Raw genomic sequence first — 17,207 nt, 5'->3', positions numbered from 1 at the left:
GATAAAACACTAGAAACATCTGTTATTTCCCAAAAACCTCTCATTTGAAATATTACCCACAACAACCTTAAAACTGCATTTCACCTTTTCTCAAGTGGTAACTGGTGATGACAACTTTGACACCTCAAATAAACACTCATTCCTCTCCAGTCTTTCTAGACACAGGTGCCCGTGACTGGGAAATCCTAAGTGCACAAAGCACTCACCCTTGCTGCCAGCACTACAACAGGAGAGCTCCTGCATGGTGATGCATGTGGGACACAGGTGGAGCTTCCTGGGGACATCCTTGCACCACTGTGTCACTGAGCACACCTCTGGCTGAGCGTGGGAGGTCGAACATCCAGAAGATTCCTGCTCCTACTGCACCAATCCACTCCCTGTATCTAAAGACTGCCCCCCTGCCAGCAGTATCAACAGCAAGCACAAATGAAAACTGAGCAGGAAGACCACTGCTTAGAGAATTGGGATGGTACTGGTGATCACCCTTGCAGTGCCCAGCACCAGTCAGGAAGGAAAACTGGAAAGTGGGAGAAGGCAGGCTGAGTGACCTGGTGATGTAGGAGAGAGCACACATCCCACCCAGGGATGGTGGCACGCTCCAAAATTCTGCAGCATCTGACAGTCACTGGTATTGCTGCCTCATTGCTTGTTTCCCTTGGAAAGATGGAATTTCAAAGCCACAAGAACAAGATACAAAAAAATAGTAAAAATAGCAGTAAAAATATACTTTTTTTTTGTTTTATGTGGGGTTTGTTGTTGTTGGTTTGTTGGTTTGGGGTTTTTTTTTGTTGCTGTTGTTTTCCTGTTTGAACAAACTTGAAGAGAAAGATTTAAGGGAAACAGCAGTAAGGTGCTGTCAGACGCTGGCAGAAACTGGTGCCTGTTGTTTGCATTTCTCTGGAAGAAAAAAACTAGTGAAAGGCTCAGAGAACAGCACGTTGTGATTTAGCCAAAAGAATAAATCAGGTCAACTAGCAATCACACAACAAAGGGGGGAAAAACCCAAACCCTGTCACTGTTAGGGTAATTTACTGGAGATTCACTGTCATAGCTTCACTATTTTGTACACAAATTATGATATATGTTGCTAGTATAACAAATAGGGAGAAAATACAAGAAACACAATATTAATGTATCATCTAATACAGGCTGTTGTGAACTTTACACATTTCTGTTCTGTTTAAAAGCAAACAATACCAAAAACTAAAACTCATGATATGGCAAAACTAGCATGATTAATTCAATGGCCAAACTTTGTACTATCTGCAATCATAATCAGATTTAACAAAATTACACATTTGAAAAAATGAAACAAGTTTTTAAGAGGTATGTAACAATAAACAGGAATTTAGAAATTTTTAAATAAAAAGCAGCTGAAATCTTTGTGTAAATTTAGCTTGTTTATGAGACTACTTTGTGAAAGGCAGGGTCCTAACAGCAATATTAGTATTTCTAATGATAGAATTGTTCACTGAGACAACGGTTTGTGTATATATAAAAATGTGTACATTCAGGACATATAAAAATGCTGCTTCCTTAATAGTCACCACTTGCATGTTTTGGATATGGTAGCATGTATCAAGCAAGCAACTGAAAAAAAATCATGTATGGATGCAGAATCCAAAGTACCACCTAACAAGGAAGACCAACATGACATTTGCTTTTCAGTTTGAATACTGGTGTAACTCCTTTTAAGCACTATTTGTATCACGATCATTTAATAATACAATTTAATTACAAAGAGACAATATACAATCTGACTGTAAAAGTAAATTAAATAAGCAGTGACCTTCAAAAAAGCAACCACATACTAAGGCCATAACATGCGCAGCAGAAAGTGCTTTTTTAATCTCATTTTTAAATTCTACACCTGCATCTTCAGGAATTACCTCTATTTCAATCCTACTTGTAACTTTAAAATATTAAAATCCCACTCCTCATAATGACCCCTCATAAGACTAAGAACACAAGTACTGTAAGAAGAATTACTCCACTTTTTTCAAGTTAAAGCTTGTGGAGAGCTTGGAAGACAGCCTCTTACCAAACCTCAGTACTGTGACTAAAACTACTGAAACTAAACCATGACATTAATTTAATAGTCAAGAAGTTTCTAAAACATGTATCAAAGACACTCCCAAACAGCTACCAGCTCAAGAAATAACTGAATTGCCAAAAAAAAAGAAAATACCCAAAACCCCCAGTAATACCAATAAAACCACTCTACATAATCACTGCTGTCACAGTTAAAATAAAATACTTGCTTTACAAAGATAATCACACTCCCTAGACCACCACCACACTTGAATATTCTACAGATGTTAAAGTGATGATTATCAATAACGTGTGGATTTTATTTTCAATTGCTTTATAATGAAAATATCAACTTCTTAAAGGACACTACTTCTCTCATCACTTTTACTAAGAAAAATCTAAGAAATAACATAGGCTACAACATCCTTGAAAGGCAAAGTAGTTAGCAAGAGGGCATCAGGGCACACACTAAAATTGGCTAAAGTACTGTTGTAAAATTTAGAACAAAACTGTGGAACTTATGAAAACATAGCATTAACTAGAAAAAAAACAGTATTTACCAAATACAGCTATGCAGCGTACAGGTTGGATTAGTCTAAACCACAGGAGTGAAACAAAGTATTACAAATCCTATTTGTAGCATCATCTGAGTTTGTCTCCATAGAACCAAGAGGCCGAAGAGTTCCATGGTGGAGAACAGAAATGGGAAACAACTCTGCTGGTCAGTCTACATGATCCCAAGAGCATCACAGTCCCACAGTAGGAGACCAGGATCTAAATTATACTGTTTCAGACTTGCAGGACTTATGAAACTCATATTTGCCTGTAAGATTACTTTCCAATTTCTTGTCCTCCAGCATATAGTTCAGAAATTTCTTCACTTATTTTAAAAAAAAAAAAAAAGCAATCACCAAAAGTTACAGATGCAAGACACGGTGCTTGAAGTATCTACATGCTTTCACTTCAAGGTACTTACAAAATTAAATAGCTAAAAGGCTGGGGATGTGTGACTTCGCACAACAGATTTTTCTAAAAGCATTAGGCTTTCCTTTATTTCTCAAAAAAATTTGTTATTTTTCTCGTACAGGTATAGATCTATTAGAAGTCCATAGAAATGGACTGCAGTAGTCCTCAATCCCCCAAATAAATATGGTCAGGCTTCATTTCCTGTAAAAGGCACTTGGAGTTTATCACCATCCCCGTTTCTTAAAATATGAAGTTCAGAATGCTTTATTCTTAAGGACATCATAAAGAAAGCACTGCAGCCTTAAGTTTCCACCTACTTAAAACTGCAGATATGATGAGGTGAGATATCTTGCTTAATGCTCCTGCTGCCACATCTCAGCAAGCAGAGGTGGTCCTAGGGAATACCAACCTTCTCTGTGATGTCCAGTTTCACATAAAAGCTCCAGTAAATTAACTTTCCCACTCTGAAGTGACCAGATTCCTGTCACAGTTGTGTAGTCAATCAACAATCACTAGCTGTCCCTCTAAATCCTTGGAGGACAGTTGTCAGAGACAAAGCTATTGAGCACAAGGCAGGTAATTTTTCTTTGTGTATTTTTAAAAATACGCTTCAGCACCGAATGTTTAATTGAAGCTTGAAGCAGTAAGAATTTATGGTGAGGTTTAAGGTTTATGATCTATTAAATTCATAAAAGAGTAAAATACATTCAAACATTATAAACTTCAGTGCTCTGCTGGCAGACAGACCATCACATCACTGGAAGCTGTGGGTGAGCTGCCTGAAATGGAGTTTTAAAGCACTTGATCAGCTTTCACCAGCAACTGCTTCGGCCATTTTCATTTGTCCAACCACTTCAGCAGTTGGTTTTCTCAGAACTGCTAAAGGGCAACTGACAACTTTGAAAGCATAAAAGCCTGGCTTTCTCTTCCAAGTGAAGAACACGAAAGACTGGTGACTGGATTTGACCTATTAATACCAAATTTTGCAAGGCATGGTGACCGAAAGTGATTGACTCATTTCACAAACTACTGACAATTCTCCTTTATCTGGTTTAAATGCAAAGCACATTTGGATATATTTGTTCCTTATTATGTATGTAACACAATTAGAATTAGTTTTATTTAACTAACAAAGTTAGCTAAAAGCTGTCCAAAGCATGGGGAATTATGTTTCTTAAATATTAAGAATCTAAGCTGCATAACTCCTTAAATAAATGCATATAGATGTGTCCCCTCCTGCCTAGCAAGAGGTATGATCAAATTAGACCAATTAGAATCAACTTTTCTTTAGGAAAAATAATTAAGCACAAATGCAAAATAAAATTAAAAACAATTATTTAATCAGGGTTTCCTGCTCACTGATTTAAGTCATGATTAAAATTAATAATATAGCCACTCTGATTTCAGTCAATCCCTCCAGCATGGACCCATCCCAAAAGGTCACACAGTCCCAGTCTTCCCCCAGCATCTTCAGCATGTCCAACTTCACTTAAGACCTCCTGCTCCCTTCCTACAGGAATAAGTTTGAGGTGGAACAGTCATGTTCCTGCCACCTACCACATCCTCCCTGGGAAAGCCTAGGTGCCAAGATTTTCTGCTGGTATATCCCAGTGCTTTGCTCAGGAATGAAAGCGAGGAGTAAGACCTCCAGAGAGAAGGTGCCCGGGAAGGAGCAAAAGCAAACCTTTACTTCCTATCCCAAACAAAGCATCTCAATAAGGATGGAGTCAAGATGATGGGAAATGTAGGATCCAAAATACCTTCTGATGCTCACTAACGCTTCCCTATTCCTAGCGAACTTTGTCCTTAAGTACTGAACATAAAGTGCAGTACTTGTTCCTTGTTATTTTCAGCAACTACTAGAAGTTTTCCACATGCAACACATGAAAAACTGGGTTATATTATGGTGGCCAGCTTCTGTTTAACTGCTCTCCAACGATCACAACTGAAGTACTGGCATTTTCAACAGAAACCCTGACCACTCTTCTTCTCCTACCCACCTTCATATCCTCTCAGAGCAATTTGGCAACCCAAATTTCCCTTTTCCTCTTTTATAGCTGAAACACACCAAGCCAAACAGAAAGAAGTTCATAAAGGTTTTCCTCCTCCCACTTGTGTGCTTTTATGTTTTTTAGCTACAGTTCAGGAACTACTCTACTGCATAAAAACAATTTACTAACTTAACATTTTTTCTTGTGTAAAAAAACTCAGCATGGAAGCAAAAAATTTAGTATGGAAGTAAATGGATTGAGGGCAAGTACTACTTCAAAACACAACCTGACACCAAGAACACAAAAAGTATAAAGGATTATTTAAGCCTGTCATATTTCCATAATCTCAATTCTTAATGTACCAAAATTTTATAGAACTTTGATTATGATGGACATATATATGGTAGTGTTTCCCAGCAGTCACAACAGTATTTTGCAATAATTTAGGATTATCAGGCTCTAAGAAAATCCAAAGAAATGTCAAGACTAACTGCAGACTACAGTTACTACTAACAAGCAAGTTTACTTCAGCTTGGTGGAGAAAAAAATTACTTGCCAAAAGAAAAAACAAGAAAAAAACACAGAGGGGGAAAGAGGAATGAGAGAAATAACAAGTATTTCATTTGAATGGAGATAATAAATAAAAACATCCTGTCCCTATATTGATTCCCTCTCCATTTAAAATGGAATAGGTTAATAGAAAATTCCATTCCAGGCAGAATAAAACAGAATTAAAACAAAACAGTCCTTGGCCAAGGACTAATTTACTCTATTTGCTACAGCACTTGCCTTTTAGAAAACCAGATTCAAACAAGGATCTGTATTAAAAAGGGTTTCCTTTCCCATTTCTCTTTTGGACATGTTACAAGATCTCCAAAGAATTTGGCATAAGCATCAGCTTACTACAAGAATCACATCTTCAACAAAACCAGCAATAATATCACAAGCTAGAATTTGTGTGTGTCACTGGCATGACATTAATCTCAGACAACACCTGCTCATGCTACAGCCAGCCTAAATAACCTTCTATGATTGCTGTGCTCATTCTGAGTAAAAACATGGCAACATTTTTAAATACAAAAAGTGTTCCTTTTTTCTCTGCTCCCATATAAACTGGCCAAATCCATACAATTTTTGATCTACAGCTGAATGATAAAAGCCAACAAACTTACTGAGAATTTCCTGTTAAAGCAAATAAAGTAGCTGAAGTATTACACTACACGCAAACAAGAGAAAACAACTCTGGAAGTTTTAGAAAGATCCAGGTTGCTTTCATGTTCATGGAGTAATATATTGTATGTAGCATACAGACACAACCTGGCATCTAGAAACATTTTCTAGACTGAAAACTTAAGGAGGAAATAAACTGTACCTTTGTATTCAGACACACAGCTACCACCACATTTCATGATAAATACAAACAATACACATTTATCAAATTTTAGGAAAAAAAGTCACCGACAAAATTTGCTACCCATAACATAACTTCTTCAAAGACTGTCAAATACATGGCATAAGTTTACTTACCATTTTGCCATCATTTATTAATTTGGGCTCAAATTTGAAAACTGAAATTTGCATTCCTGTTGAGTTAATTCAAAGTTCTATTTGGCATTCTATTTTCCTTTTAGCAGAGTATTGAAAGATAACAGCACATACAAAAAATAACTTACAAAGCATTATGCTTAATTATCAGACACTGCAGCACTGTCCAGTAAGCCAACCATGTCCTGTCCTGTACCTAAAGCAGCATGTCTAGAATGTGAAAGAAGGGGACTCTGCCCCTTTACTCCAGTCTGGAAAGCAAAGAATGACATGGACCTGCTGGAAGAAGCCAGACAAAGGCCACCAAGATGATCAGAGGGACTGGAACATCCCTGCTATGCAGACAGGCTGAGAGAGTTGGCATTGTTCAGCCTGGAGAACGTAAGAGTCCAGGGAGACCATACAGCACCTTCCAGTACCTAAAGGGGGCCCATAAAAAAGTTGGACAAAGACTTTTTACAAGAGCATGAAGGGACTAGACAAGGAACAACAGCTGTAAACTGATATAGAATAGATTTAGATTAGATATTAGGAATAAATTATTTACTTTGGGGATAGTGCGACTCTGGAAGAGGTTGACCCTCCAATAGTTGTGGAGTTGTGCCTGCTATATCCCTGGAAGTGTTCATGGCCAAGCTGAATGGGGCTTTGAGCAATATGATCTAGTGGGAGGTGTCCTTGACCATGGCAGGGGGTTGGAACTAGATGATCCTTCATCTACAGTCCCTTCCAACCCAAGGCAATCCATGGAATCTCTTCTGACTCTGCCTTGTCACCACTAGCCTAAACATTCTCTATTTACAAAACAGCCCTTTGCAGGTATGTGCTTTAATATTTTTAGTTACACACAAAGCAGACAAAAGTCAAGAAACTTCAAACAGGAAATTGTGTGACTGAAATTATGTGAGCTATGGCACAAGATTTAGTCACACAACCACACATACAGTATGTAAAATAATACCGCATAACAGTCCTCCTAAATTCCTGATAACATCTACTGCAGGGCTCTTAAGTGACCACATATACCACACGTAAATTATGGGTATATAAAACAACTGACAGAACGACAGACATTTACACGCTACACTAAAATGCAAACACAAGATAGTTCTTACATAGTAAAAACCTACAGCTGTAACTGTGTTCAAGTCCATCCCAGTCTTTTCATTTCAAAGCCTCAAAACATAAATTCAAATCAATACAGCAAAACCATGAGGCCATTCTAGATAAAGACACAGAAGATAACATCCAATGGAAAATGTTGCTGCAATGTTGCAGTTCATTTTTAAAGAATATTATATATATTATAAATAATATAATATTTTTAAAATATTTTTTCCTCTAATTTCACCCATATTTTCCAAGTAGTTCTCTTTTGATATCAACAAGGTCTTGCCATTTTTTAAAAAATGCATTTGTGTAACCATTATATATGCCAGGGCTTGTCTTTTTTCCTATTACAGATTCAAAAAATATTTTTTAACTTCCTAAATCAAGGTGTTGAGGGTTTCTGTTCTTAATAAACCAGAATCTTCAAATGCCCATGTGAGACATGTGAGCTGATACCAGACCCCCATAAGGGAGGTCAGATCAACCATAGGATGCAGGGTACACTCTGTGAAGGTCTGAACTTCCAAAGGTAACAGGACATAACTCTCACAGGAGCCAACCAAAGGGATTTGAATCCACAAACAAGAAGGCCAGGCTAGGAAAGAAGCTCTGCTCCAGTGCCAAATGCGCTGTATCGGTAAATATTACCCACTCAAAACTGGCACCAGCAGCGATGCAGCTGTGATCCAGTATGGGCCGGCAGCCTTGTGCGCTGCTCCAAAACTCACAAGCTCCATTAACATCACAAGGTGTCACAAGTTTAGAATTGATGACAGCACAGGCTCCCATAAACACACTGCACTGTAAATATTCCATGCTTATTAGTCTAATCTGGCATCAATCTTTCACATATATAAACCAATGTCTATGAACATACTAATGTATTTGTATTTCAGGGCCTATTGATTTCCGGCAAGATACTTCTCTATAAAACGCATATACATAAAGCAAGATGCGCTGATAACATCCCACAAGCATGAATGCAAAACATAAACCCAAGCATGGCAGCTTACGCTCATTTTCAAAGAGAGCTACCTAGTGAGAACACAAAATTTAAATGTAACCCAGGAACACCATGTAAATGCAACACATTACAGTACCAAGAAAACAACAAGGTTTTGATTACCTTTAACCCCATAATCTGTATTAGAGGATACAAATTACAGTACCCAGAAAAATCCAACAGCATGAGTTGTAAGAAAGAAAAATGAAAATAGCATAATCATTATATTGTGAGTTTCACAAAAAATATTCTGCTTGTCTCAATAGCGGTACTCAAGGACCACCATTTTTTGTTAAAATAAATAGATACATAATTTATACTGCAATAATCATTTCAAGCTTGTATGGCAGGTATTTGAAATACATCTAAAAAAATCCTACGTATTACCTGCATGCATATTCATAACAAGAGTTGCAACTGTGAAGAAACCTACTCTCAATAAACTTAAAACTAAGAATTTGGCTGGTGGTGGTCGTTTTTCTAACAGCTTTGGCCTCCCAGAGAAGATGAGCACAAAATGCCTGCCACTTTACTCAGCATCTTTAACATATACCATAATTTCTTCCCAGGTATTTTCTAGAGCATTTCATGTCAATCTACCTGCAGGAGCGTGTGCAAAAGTGACACACAGTGATACAAGTCTGACAACTACTGGTGTGGAAAATGGAGAAACCAGACTGCATTATACATTTTCAGGATGTCAAATCCCTACATCGTTTATCAACAATAAAAAAAAAAAACCAACCAACCAACCAAAAAAAAAAAAAACCAAAAAAAAAAACCCCAAGAAAACCCAAAAAACAAGCAAGCAACTACAGGAAGACTTAAAAACAAAGACTCCCCATCTTCACAACTATTTCTATTTTAAGTTAGCAAGTTTCCTGCTTGGGCGATGACGTTTTGCAGATGCTACAAGAAATGGTATTCATTAAACTGGGGCAAATCAATTAAAATTATACAACTGCTCGGTATGCAAGTATCTGTGCATAAAAGTTCTCCTCCGCCACTAACTGGCGTTGAGCAAGTAGTTATTTTAGCTAAAAGCGCCGAGCAACTCACTAGCTGTATAACTGCTACATCTTGTGGCAACACAACACAAGGAAGAAAAGCAGACAATACCCGAAAGGGAACAGCGAAGGGACTTGTTTGCTCATAACCTTCATACAGATATTCCCTGCAACCACCCACAACACCCTGCTGTCGCTGTCGGTGTAACACAAGAGGGGAGGAGCAGGGGAGGGAGGAGAAAAATATTATCATCGAAGGCGTGATGGAGGACAGGAGAAAGTTGCAGTCATTCCGTGGCGGCCGCAAGGCGCCCTGTCACTTCTGGCCGCAAAAACCGGCCGCCCCCGAGGGCGCTTTCCCCATGGGGACGAACCTCCGGTGTCGGCCCCTCTCCTTCCCACCTCCATGATGCCAAAAGTGCCCAACTCCCTCCAGCAACAGCGGCTGCATCCTCCGGCGCAGCACTTCTACTTAGCCGCTGGCGGAGGGGAGCCTTTTACGGGGAGGACGCGGCGAGCAGCCGCCCGAGGAGACGCGAGCTGCTGCGGCAGGCGGACGGCCCGGGGACGGAGGGAGCACGGCGGGTCCCGCTCCGCGGCCCGGCGCGGGGGGGAACAACGAGGCGCCGCCGCGCTGACGAGCGGGCGGGGGCGGCGGGGCCCCGCTCGCCCAGCGCCCGAGGCTCCGCTCACCGCCACCGGGCCCAGCGCTGACCCCGCGCCGCCGCCGGGGGCACCGGCCTCTCCCGCCGCCGCTTCCCGGCGGCCCGGGACCGGCCTCCGGCGGCGGCGGCTGGGCCCCTCCCCAAGGGCCGGGCCCCCCGCGCAGCCCCGCGGCGCGCTGGTTACCTTCCTTGGGCGGCTTGCCGGGCGGCGCGCCGTGCAGCTGGGAGGCCGCCGCCGCCGCGGAGCAGCCCTGCAGGCTCGGTGGGGACGTGGAGAGCCGGGACCAAGATGGCGGCCCCTCCAAACTTCCACTGCTACTTTGGACACTCATCAAGCTACTTTCCTGGAGCCCGGCAGCCGCCGGGGGCGGCGGGGAAGGCGGCGCGGCGGGGGGACACCCAGCGCCGCGCTCATGGCCGGGGGGCCGGCCCGACACCGGCGCGGGGAGGCCGCCGGCTGGGAGCGAGCTCCGGAGGCAGGCGGGGCGCGGGAGAGACGGGGCGCGGGGCCAGCGCAACCTGCCCGCACCTCTGCACTGCGTCGCCGCCGCCGAGCAGCCGCCTGTGTCTGAGGCCAACCTTCCCCGCCGCCGCCGCCGCTGCCGCCGGGGAGGGGAGGGGAGGGCGCAGGCGGGGAGGGGTCATGCGCAAACACGATCGCGAGCCGAGCGAGCGCCGCGCTCCGCCGGCGCCCAGCCGAGCCCCGCCGAGCCGGAGCCGCCCAGGGGCGGCCGGCGGGAGCGGCGCCAGCCGCGCACGCACCTGCCTCCGGCCCCATCGCGCCGCGCGGCCCGAGCGCGCCGCCTGCTCCCGCCTCCGTGCCGGCTCGCAGCCGCCCGCCGGCTGACCCTTCTCCCCGTGCACGCCCGTCCCGCGGCGATACCTCCCTGCCTCGCCCATAGCGCGCACCTTCCGCCCCGCGGGCGGCCCTCCGTTGGCCGCCCCGGCCCAGCCGGAGCTAGCTCCCCTGAGGCCGCGGCGTCCCCCTCCGTCTCGGTTTCCGCCGCGGCACGGTCCGCCCGTGCCCCCGCACCGACCCCCGCGCCTTCCCCCGCGCCCCGCCGCCACGGCCATGGTGGTGGCGGGGCGGGGCGGCGGGGGCGGGAGCGGCGGCGGGGACGGTACGCGCGGCTGCCGGGGCCGGGGCCGGAGCCGCGCCGCCCGGCACCTCCCCGGCGTGCGGCCGCGCGGAGCGAACCCAGCCCGCTGCTGCGGGAGATAGGCCGGCAGCGGCGGCGCTGAGCGGACTCTTCCCAGCGCGGGCCAGGTGAACGTTGTTCAGGCAGCATCTCCGGGGGCTCTCGGGCGCCTGCCGCTTCTCGGTGTTCTTTTCCCGGACAGCAGAGACCCGGGGGTACTCGGGAGAAGCTGATCTCCCGAGGGAGAAGGCTTTGGCCGCCAGCCGCAACCCGCTTCGCTGAGGAGCGGGAGCTCCCATCGGATGAACTGGAAGTCGGGCAGAAGCCATGCATCAGGCCCATAACCTCACGCGCTTCGACCACCAGGCTGGAGCTCCCAGCTGGGAACCAACGCCGACCCGGCAAATTTCAAACCGTTCCTCTCTGTCCCGAGTTTAGAGACTTAAGTGCAAACTTAGCCGAATTTTTCAGTTTTTCTTTCCTTAAAATTAACATAGTCATGACTGAGAACGTGAGATATATGGAAAGTCACTTCTAAAACAAAGCCTTTTTAATTTACCAGTGCAACTGGTAAATACATTTTTTATATATTTTTATATAAAACAGGGATAACAATGACTTTGATTACTTACAAAAAATCACAAGTTGCAGATATATTGCATTTTGTGTATATGAAGAATATATTCATCATTCAGGCATGTCACTTATTTTGTGGTTGCTGTGTGGAGACATCTTGGCCATCTACTAACCTACTTTCCCCTCTATTTGAGAATTACAGGAATAGATTACTAATGTTGGATTGCAGTTCTCTGCACAACGCATATATTACTAATTCTGTCTCTTCCTTCTAAAGTGACATCTGTCAAATTATCCAAGATCTTCTTCACCTCCCACAAGTATACAGCATAGCTGGAAGTTTCCTTGCAATTTGGTATTAACTTAAAGTAAAAATTAGTACATTTACTTGCTAAACAAGTCTGTTCCAGGACATATATCTAGTAACAGCTATACTGGGTTTTTTTCTTCTATTTTTTTTTTAGAGAGAAATTATCTGATATTTCAACAAGAACTTACTTTTAAGGCCTTATCCTAAAGACTTCTCAGACTTCATGGAAGCAAATTACATCAGGAAATTTCCAGTATTTGGGAATGAAGTAAAACAGTGCTAGTTCACTTTGACTGCAATATTAATACTTAACCACTGCTATAGAATATTCTTGCTAGGTTAAAACTAAAACATATTCATAATCCCACAATTCATACGATAGCATAAGTGAACAGGCACCTTGTTTCCTGATTAATGTGTCCTGCTGGAGCATGTTGTTTTGAAAATCTGCCAAGTAAAAAACAGTAAGTGAAAGAAATTGTCTCTTTGTTTATAGCCCTTTGCATCCACTTAATACAAACCCCTGCTATCCTTACAAAACTATATATAAGGAAGCATTCTGTCTGCCTGTTTTGCTTACAAACTGCTACCTACAAATCATTCCACTGACACAGTTGAGAGTTCTTGTTTAAATAAAGCATTACTTGCTTTGATTAGGGGAACAGGACACCATGAAGAAGATCCCATTTATTACTTCCTACTTCCAGACATGCAGTTTAAATATCATAAAAATGCCTGAAGTGTCTTTTGTATTTTCAAACATTAACACTATAAACAATAATCAGATCTTTGCCATGTGTTAGAAAATGCCTCATAGAGGGACCAGGAGTAAGTGAGCATGTACTAAAGGACTTCCCAGCAGAGCACAGTACCTGCTGCAAAATATGGGTTGAGTCTCTGTTTTGTAACATAGTAGAGCTGTATCTCTTGGTTTTGTGAGTTGTTGATGTAGAGACTGAAAGCAGAGTGTGAATTATATGGATCATCTCCAGATGAGACAACACACATAATTTCAAGAATACATGGAGCTGGGTATATTCCCCTCTTCAATTTACAGAAAACTTACTTTCTTACTGAGTTAGAGTTGACACTGATTTTAATGTACCTCTTTATTTGTAAAGTCATTTTGCTTCAGTGTTATCTATTTAATAGTATTATGGCAGGAGAGAAAACCTTCATTAGTTCCTTTCAGAAATTTCAAATATCAAAATACTTCCCTTATCAAATAGCATCTAAATGTACATAATGTTCTTCCTTGAATGCCCTGTCTTTATTTGGCAATTACACTTTATGATCCAGTGGCCAGAGAGATGGCCTTTCTCTCACAGCAGTGACCAGTCAGTCAGCATCCCCTGCCCAAAATGTTAAATACTAAATCCACCTCAAATAGTACTAAGTATTACTAATTATTTTCTTTAATATAATAAATATTAAATCTTTCTCTTTGCCTTCTAGTTTTTTTTTTGAACCGAATAGTCAGCTATCAAAGTACATGTGAACACTGCATATCAACATCAGGCATAACTTGAAGTAGTATATACAGGGAAATCAACTTCCAGTGGGATTGCTCTGGATAACAATGAATAAGGGGCCACACACTTACTTACATGGGAAAACTTGCTTATAGGTGAAGCGCCAGAAAACTCATTTGGTTTTTCCTAATTTGGTTTTGCTAATTCCTAAGGAAGAAGACCTCAAAATTCAGATCAGAACAAGACAAGTGAAAAGCCTGAGTGCTGTTTTTCTCATACGGATGTGTCAGATGAAAGTTAGCAATGTTTATGGCAGTAGTAACTCTCTAATTGAGGACAGCTGAAGAACAGAAAAGCATAAGGAATTTTCCTTATTCTAAAGATTAAAAAAAAAAGGTAAGCAACAAAATCCTGAAAAGCATTAAAATTGTAAGAGCTTTCAATTTTGTCACTGGAATTATCTATCAAGATAATTATCAAGATTTCTTATCAAGAAACTTTTATCACAGTAAGTTCACAATTTCTAGGAAGTAAGAGAAGTTAACTGCCAGCTAGCGAAGGAAGGTGCTTAAAGAAAAGAATTAATGGTCTGAATAGTGACAATAAGGAAGATTACATCAGGAGTGAGTTTTTGGAGACATCTACATTGCATCTCTAAAGATTACTGTGTGCTCAGGTCAAATGTCAATTGCAAAATTTCCACATGCATTTTAGAAAACACAGAGACATAAATACAAATATTACACGTGAAATCCTGAGTTTATCTTACATATTCTTAAGGAAGAATATGCTATGACTGTGGGATAAGTTACAGAGATATGGCAGTTTCTTCCCCATTCTGAGAACTTCACCTTCATTATTCATAGGCACTGAATATATTTTGGTGTCCTCATGAAAGATTTGTATCTAATAACATCAAATAATACATGTTCTTAACAACTACATATCTCTTACTTCTCTTTTCCCCACCAAAGTCAATTTGCTGTTAGCTGGCTTAGGTTTCAAGCAAGCAGCAGATACTGCAATACCAAGGTGTAGCAACTGGCTACACCAGGTAACTGATTGTATGAATAACATATGTTTACATATAGGTTCCAAATAAGACAATTTTTAAATTATGTCAGTAGTTAGAAGGAAGGCCTCCAATTCACAAGATGATTGGAAGACGTAGAGGTAGAAGAGGAACTTAATTTAGCAGGCTGGTTCTTTTAGGAATGAAAGTCAAGAGTTACAAGAAATTACAATATCCTTGGAAAATAGTAAACAATGTGCTCTAAACTATATGCTAAACTATATGCTTCCAAACTTAATTCAGGCTCTGTCAGCTACAAATCAGGGAAATGCCAGGAGTCAGAGATCAGTAGGGTCTTTACTTCTGATGCTTTCAGCATCTATCTTACATGTAGCTTTCTTCCATCTTGGACTTGGCACAAGACAGTAGAGCAACCAAGACTAAGTATTCTTTGATTTATCCCCTCAATTATCTGTAATGCCAGTCAAAGGGAGGTTTCAAATTCTTTGTTAGTTCCTTGTCAGCCTAGCACTGGATAATAGACCCGTGGCAGTATTTTCTTAAAGCATAAGCTGTTACAGTATGCCTCACTGTATATTTGCCAATATTTATGAATTTTATACTTAAAAATATGTATACACATGCACTCACCTATCCCATATATAGAAAGACCTACACACATCCTAGAATTATGCCAACATCAGTAGCCAATCTGATTCAACTAGCATAGCAGAAAAATATTCTTGCAACTAAATAAATACACTGGTATAGCAGCCTGTGTAGAAAATGCCAAAACTATTTCATCATCAAAATGATGTATTTATGACATTTCTAGGTTAGATGTAATGTAATATGCTGCAAAAACATAATGGAAAAAAATACTGTCTTCTGTCTTGCTTGATGCTGGAAATTTGTAGCTCGACCACTCTGTCCTTCCTTCTCCTAACACAGCTGAGGACATGTATGGACCCTCCCTGGATCAGACCAATATGCTTCTGGCCAGTCTGGGTTGGGATAATGACTAGAATCTTCCAGTTCATGTTCTGTAGGTCAGAAGATTCAGAATGCAGTTTTGGCACAACTACAAGGTAAAATGCCACGTGACTGTGACAGCAAGTGCATTGCTGTGATAGAACACCATCTCGGATTGGAACAGCTTCTGCACCTGTTTCTCTAAAAGCATTTCTATTTATGAGCAAATAGGAATGTTGCAATTGTACTAATATTAATTTTAAAGTTCAGTTAAAGTTTTCTAAAATTGGTTTAGTGCAATAGCACTTTTATAGGAAAAAGTTATTTTGAACTCAAATCAATTTTGAGGCTCACTGAATTAAAGCTGTATCCTTAAAACATACCACACTACATGTTTTACATTTTTTTTAATATGGCACTTTCTGGCAACTCTGAGTTGCAAGGTAACAAAAACAAGCATAAATAATATACTAGCAAAGTAGCCTCCCTACCAGCTTATGAAGATTCAGAGAAGCTAAAATGAAAACAATATTATCACATTAGGCCTATATATAAGAACTAGACACAAACACTGTGTAAACACAGATCTATTTTTATCATTTATGTCATTGTCATAAACTGCATTTATTATACCTTTAATTTCATCACCATTAGTCAGATCCAGTGATCCACCTCTGCTATGATTTTTTTCCAAATCTCCAATAAGCCCAAACAACTTCCCATCAAACAAAACACAAAAATTAAACTGAATTTGTGGGCTTTTTTTGCCATAGAAATGTTACTTTTGACTGCAGCTCCAGCTACTTTGATTATTAGCTACATTCCAGTCAGAATCAAGGACAGTTTTACAATCTTCTTGCTTTTGTCATTTTAACAAAAATTAATTTAATTTTAAATGTTCCCTAAAAAAAATCTTGATGGATGCTACATTCACTTTCTTTATTCCCATCTGTCTGTTTTCATTTTATTATATTACTTTTCTTCCCATGTCCCTTGCAATCTACTCGTCTGCTCTTCCCTGCAATTTTTTTCTACACTCAGACTATTCCTTTTACAATGCTGCTCCCAGGTAAACAGGCCCCTCTTATCTGTCAGAGGCTTCCTCTCCATGTTTTTTTAAGCTCATGCTTTTCCACACATCTTTCATAGCTCTGTCTCACTCTTTACACCTTATATCTCCTTTCCTGAAGTATCTGTCTTGCCTGGAGCTTATTTTGTTGCCTTTGATTTTAAGCCATTAGAGACAGACAGTGTTTGCAGAGAGCCATGTCTGTATGTGGTTTCCAATAGCAATGGGGCATGTCTCAAAGCTTTTTTCAGGCAAAAGTCTTACCATTTTAGGGTTGTTGGTTTCGGGTTTTTGTAATTGCTGTATAAGACTTTCAAATTTTGGCCATAAAACACCAGC

The 17,207-nt window shown here is 41.3% G+C and overlaps 2 protein-coding genes across 4 annotated transcripts in view; both read right to left on the bottom strand.

Moving 5' to 3' along the window:
- The window catches only part of TLK1 (tousled like kinase 1), a 67,117-nt gene extending 55,777 nt beyond the window's left edge, over positions 1-11,340 (bottom strand). The window contains exon 1 of one of the 3 annotated variants that reach the window (XM_015634248.3): positions 11,228-11,340. Coding sequence is in view for 1 of the 3 variants with exons in the window: in XM_015634247.3 (XP_015489733.1) it covers positions 10,503-10,650 (148 nt within the window). In the remaining 2 variants the exon portion in view is untranslated. Of the gene's footprint in view, positions 1-10,502; positions 10,773-10,847; positions 10,868-11,227 lie in introns of those variants that run through there. The other 2 variants (XM_015634250.3, XM_015634247.3) reach the window with 2 other exon arrangements.
- Positions 10,730-11,218, bottom strand: C7H19orf73 (chromosome 7 C19orf73 homolog). The gene has a single exon (XM_015633998.1). It carries the CDS (start codon positions 11,216-11,218, stop codon positions 10,730-10,732), a length of 489 nt encoding a protein of 162 aa, XP_015489484.1.
- Positions 11,341-17,207: the final 5,867 nt, after the last annotated feature.

This window comes from Parus major, chromosome 7 (genome assembly GCF_001522545.3).
Source record: "Parus major isolate Abel chromosome 7, Parus_major1.1, whole genome shotgun sequence".
In the NCBI taxonomy this organism is placed as follows: Eukaryota; Metazoa; Chordata; class Aves; order Passeriformes; family Paridae; genus Parus; species Parus major.
Note: the sequence above shows the minus strand (reverse complement) of the source record. Positions and strands in the feature narration are given on the sequence as shown.

Coding starts and splice junctions, on each gene's coding strand:
- C7H19orf73 (XM_015633998.1), bottom strand. CDS start 11,218: ATGGGCGAGGCAGGGAGGTATCGCCGCGGGACGGGCGTGCACGGGGAG.